The sequence below is a fragment of the Mizuhopecten yessoensis genome, unplaced genomic scaffold (genome assembly GCF_002113885.1).
Source record: "Mizuhopecten yessoensis strain PY_sf001 unplaced genomic scaffold, ASM211388v2 scaffold10327, whole genome shotgun sequence".
Lineage (NCBI taxonomy): Eukaryota > Metazoa > Mollusca > Bivalvia > Pectinida > Pectinidae > Mizuhopecten > Mizuhopecten yessoensis.
Genome location: NW_018408491.1, coordinates 164,911 through 169,679, shown reverse-complemented (window position 1 = coordinate 169,679; position 4,769 = coordinate 164,911). Strand labels below are relative to the sequence as shown.

General features: G+C 34.7%; 1 protein-coding gene across 1 annotated transcript; it reads right to left on the bottom strand.

Moving 5' to 3' along the window:
- Positions 1-425: 425 nt before the first annotated feature.
- Positions 426-3,246, bottom strand: LOC110460139. Its single transcript, XM_021512876.1, has one exon. The coding sequence runs from the start codon at positions 3,240-3,242 to the stop codon at positions 1,689-1,691; it is 1,554 nt and encodes a 517-aa protein (XP_021368551.1). The 5' UTR covers positions 3,243-3,246; the 3' UTR covers positions 426-1,688.
- Between the last annotated feature and the right edge of the window lie 1,523 nt (positions 3,247-4,769).

Sequence of the window (4,769 nt, the reverse complement as noted above, 5' to 3'; positions counted from 1 at the left end):
AATTGATTCAATTTTCCTGTCTTTTCTTGCAGGAATCTCCATCTTCAGTACCAGTAGAGGACTTGACCTAGCAGCCTAAGCCTTGGAGCCAGCCACTTCTCATTTTGGTTTCATACCCTATGGTCCTGACTCTTTCCAAAAATGGTCAATTTGAAAAATATGTGGGATCCTATAGGGACCACGGAACCAAATCAAAAATAGATTGTGGGTTTTCCCCTTTTGGGCAGAAGATTTAATAGAAAGGTGAATGCCTCGGGGCCTGCTGGTTGGATATTAAGGTGGCAGAAGTTTCAAAAGTTTTATGTGTGGGTTGAGCAATATATATAGATGTAATATGTATAAAAAAATTAAAAAAAAATTCAAATTAGCAGAATTTTTTTTTTTTTTTTTTTTACAGTTGTGTGAGATGCTATTCTTCAAAATGAGGTCAGGTAAACCAGTGTGGATAACCCCATTTAACCAGGACAGTGGTAAACGTTAACACTATCGTCTATGGAAAATCGTTTGGTTCCGCGGTCCCTTTACTAAGCACGAAGTTATGTTATAGTGATGTACTATTCCCCAAATATACCCCAATGTATAACTAATTAGAAAAACATACAACAGCATGGAAACATTTGTAATTAATAGCATAAACATGGTGAAGTTTACCAGATTAGTCGACTTTAGTTCGTATGGTAAAAAGATTTTATAAGAATAAACATACAACCAATAAGACATTAAATGTAAGTAGTATGTTCCAAAATAATCCACCAGATGAGTTTATGGAACACCCGATTTGCTTGCATATGACGAAAGTACAATAGCATACTGACGCCAGACGAAACATCCATATGAATACCACTTGAAGTTTCGGGGTACTTGAGTCTAATCCTGCTGCAACAACGGATCGAATGCCATGTTTATTTACCAAGAAACCAAGGATACAGAAGCCGATACTGCGAAGCCATGATTATCGACAGAAGAATATAAAACGTTGTCTTAACCAAACCATCAAAATGATAAAAACTATAAAATAAAAATTTGCTATTTTACCTAATACTTAAATAAGGAAACTAACGGCTAAAACAATTTTTTTTATTAGAGTTAGCTTCATAAAAATAATAAAAACTTCTGTTTAATCGACCAAACTGGCATGAAAATGAAGGTCAAACTCCCAATATGATCACGTGTTTAAAGCTCGGAAGCTGAGATGGTGATAGACTGTGACCAAACGTCATACTTATTAGCATAATTGAAATTCAATTTTCATTTTATAGGAAATAGAAAGCTTCATTTGACATTGATGTAGTTTGTGCTCGAGTAGATGAATTATAGGGTCTGGATGTTTCAGCGTTACTTAATATCTGCAATTTTAAGTATTGTATCCTTCGTATGCAGAGTATTGAAATTATCAGATATTGTTTTATGTTTATCAAGTGTATCACCACTCATTGTGCTGTCACAAGAAACAAATCGGTGACCTAATACATTCTCACAATTGAAATACTTCCCCGTTGATATTCATGTGTTAATAGCAATGAATTATCCAATTGAACATGCTTCACAATTTGTAGAAATGAAACTTGAAAAGATGAAATAATAACAATAATAAAAAGCCTTATTACATCTCTAGTAATATATCATAAAGCAGCTTTCAGTTAAAAGTTGGTATCATTTATCAAAACAAACTTTGAAAGTTTACGTATTTAGGTATTATACTGACCGAAAATTGCATAGTATTCTAAGAAAGAAGTATATCTATAAAATACTGCTATGGGCAGTAGATATTCATACATCAAATCCCACGGTTCGTTTTGTAGTATTCTTGTATTTTGGAATTCAGATATAAGAAAACTATCGTTTAACCAGAGAATAAAGTTACTAATCATGGTGAGTATCAAAACTGATTCAAGTAAATCGATGTTTGAACGAGGGTCGGATTTCTTACAACGGTTTGCGTGCAGCAGAAACACAACTTGAAGATAGTCTTGGAATAAGCTTAAAATGCTTGTGTAAAACAGAAGAGTGTATGAGGTTGTATTGGGGCTCACGTCACCTCCGATACCTTTGCCGATATGCAACATGAATAAGCCAAACGCTGACAGCAAATACACATATTCCCGAGACTTCAAAGCTTGTGATGAATTATCAGGGGTACAGTAATTAACCAGACAAAAGAATCCTACAAAGATAGAAAGCATCATCAGAATTTTTAACGTTAATTCATATATTTGAGCGACATATTGAATATTGTCAGTGTTTCCTATACCCATCGCTATGGCAACATAACAAACCGTAAATGCAAGGCCTAATACTATGCTCAAAATCTGTGTCACCAATTGACATGCCGTTCGTCTGCCTTCATTTCTGGAACGATGTTCAACTGGAACAGCCGTTAGAAGGGGTGATCGCTCCGACTCATGCATATCATTTATTTCAATGTCACTCGTTTCCTCGCTGGGAAGGTGTACTTTCGTAGGCGACCATATTTCAAGCAGGATCGTACATGACAAAAGGCAAAATTCTGTAAATGTTGGTTTGAGAATTGGCCTTGATTTTGATAGTAGAAGAGAAATTGTGCTGTTGTTTACTAAGCAGGAGGTTACGTTATGGTGATGTACTTTATCCCAAATAAACCCGAATGTATTACTTATTAGAAAAACATATAACAGCATGGAAACGTTTGCAATTAATAGCATATACATGGTGAAGTTTACCAGATTAGTCGGTTTTAGTTCGTATGGTAAAAAGTATGTTATAACAATCATTTGCAAGAATAAACATACAACCAATAAGATATTAAATGTAAGTAGTATGTTCCAAAATAATCCACCAGATGAGTTTATGGAACACTCGATTTGCTTGCACATGACGAAAGTGCAATAGCATACCGACGCCAAACCAAACATCCATATAAATACCACCTGAAGTTTCGGGGTTCTTGTGTCTCGTCTTGCTGCAACAACGGATCGAAGTCCATGCTTATTAACCAAGTAACCAATGATACAGAAGCCGATTACTGCAGAGATCATAATTATCGACAGAAGAATCAGAACAAATCCTAAACGGATTTGTGTATGTGTGTATATCCCTCTGCTTGCGGTGAACACTGTCACTATTGAAAGGACGATCAGGAACAGAACACGGGACGAGATTGTGCAGTCATAATACCAGGATCCACTCCGTCGTCTACGGTAATTTCCCGCCATCAATGGAAGGATAAACACCGCCCGCAATATCTTACCGCACCAGGAGTCCATTGGAAACAAGATCTAGAATGAAAAAAAAACCTAGATTGTCCCTCTGCAACAATTAAATTTGATCTATATGTACTTTTACCCAAAGCAAAGCTTATCGTTTTTTTATCAATTTGTGATTAGTCACATTAACGTGATACCGTACAATCTTGCTTTAATGCACCTCGTTCCATATGCTATCTCGCTTACTGCTAACCCAGTATAATGCATTTTATCACGGGAAATGTGTGCACTTGTTATTAATATGTGCTAGTTTATTCATTGAACGAACACGCACGTCTACTTTTTTTCTATAAAATATAAGTGATCTAAAAACATTTCTGTCAGTCCTTGTAATTGAATTTCCATAATAAACATCTGCGTAAAAATGTTCTGCCTAAGAGGGTATAGGGTATTCATATGTTTTTAGTCTAAATTATATTATTTAACCTGAAACAAAGTAATGGGATAAGAGGGATCGCCATAACCTATTAACTGAAAGTCAAAAACAGGGAAGAAGGAAACACACACGTCTACACTCTCGTTCATAAAAAATGAAAACGACACTCGTCAACGGGAAATTGATACCAGAGGCGAGACACTAAATACATGCAGATATTACTACGACCACGAAAAATGTCTTAACATAAATTTAAGTTTGTGTCTCGATATGGATTCAAAAACTAAAGCTTAATTGGACAGTGTTGCAAAATCAAGTTTCGCATTTCGTTAGTACTTGATAATCAGTTCTGCACAAACCTGTCAAGAAAAATAATGTTAGATGTGTGGGCTATAAAACCAACACGGTTTTACCTTTGTTCACATCCTTCCCCGACCTCAGCATATATCCAGATTAACTACATGTACTAGCACATATCCAATCATTCATTTCTCATATTACTAGAAATAGAACTTAGAATATTTAAATGCAGGTTAATTCTTAATTATTATATATTTGTATATTATGTTTTATTTTTAAGTTTAATCTAAGAATACGTAAGTGATAGACGTTACGCACCCTCATATGAATGCAGCTTTAAAATTGGAAAAAGATTAAGTATGCTAGAAGGAAAAACACTGCATCATGCAGCTATTTTTTCCTTCTAAAGCTCATCACCGATGCTAGGGCCTAACAAAGGTACAAATCTATATTTGTCTTTATAGCTGTTGAAACAAAGAGGAGGTGTGAAAAATAAAACTTAATCATTTGCATTTGAAAAAATAAAGCAAAAGTGGTTAATTTCAGATTGATAACGAGTAAATCTTGTATATGATAAACCTTGACACTACTTAAAGCAGATAAATGTAGGTTCGTATTTTTTTTTTTTTTAATTTGAAAAAATAAAGCAAAAGTGGTTAATTTCAAATTGATAACGAGTAAATCTTGTATATGATAAACCTTGACACTATTCAGAACAGATACATGTAGTCACCGATATAACGGGAAACCTCAGAGACTAAGACATTTACCAGTATTATCTACATCTACTCCATTGCATGTTGAGAGATGAACGTTAGACACACACTTGTGATCGCACCTATAAAAAATTG

What these genes read in the sequence shown, in the direction of transcription:
- LOC110460139 (XM_021512876.1), bottom strand. Translation starts at nt 3,242, where the DNA reads ATGGACTCCTGGTGCGGTAAGATATTGCGGGCGGTGTTTATCCTTCCA.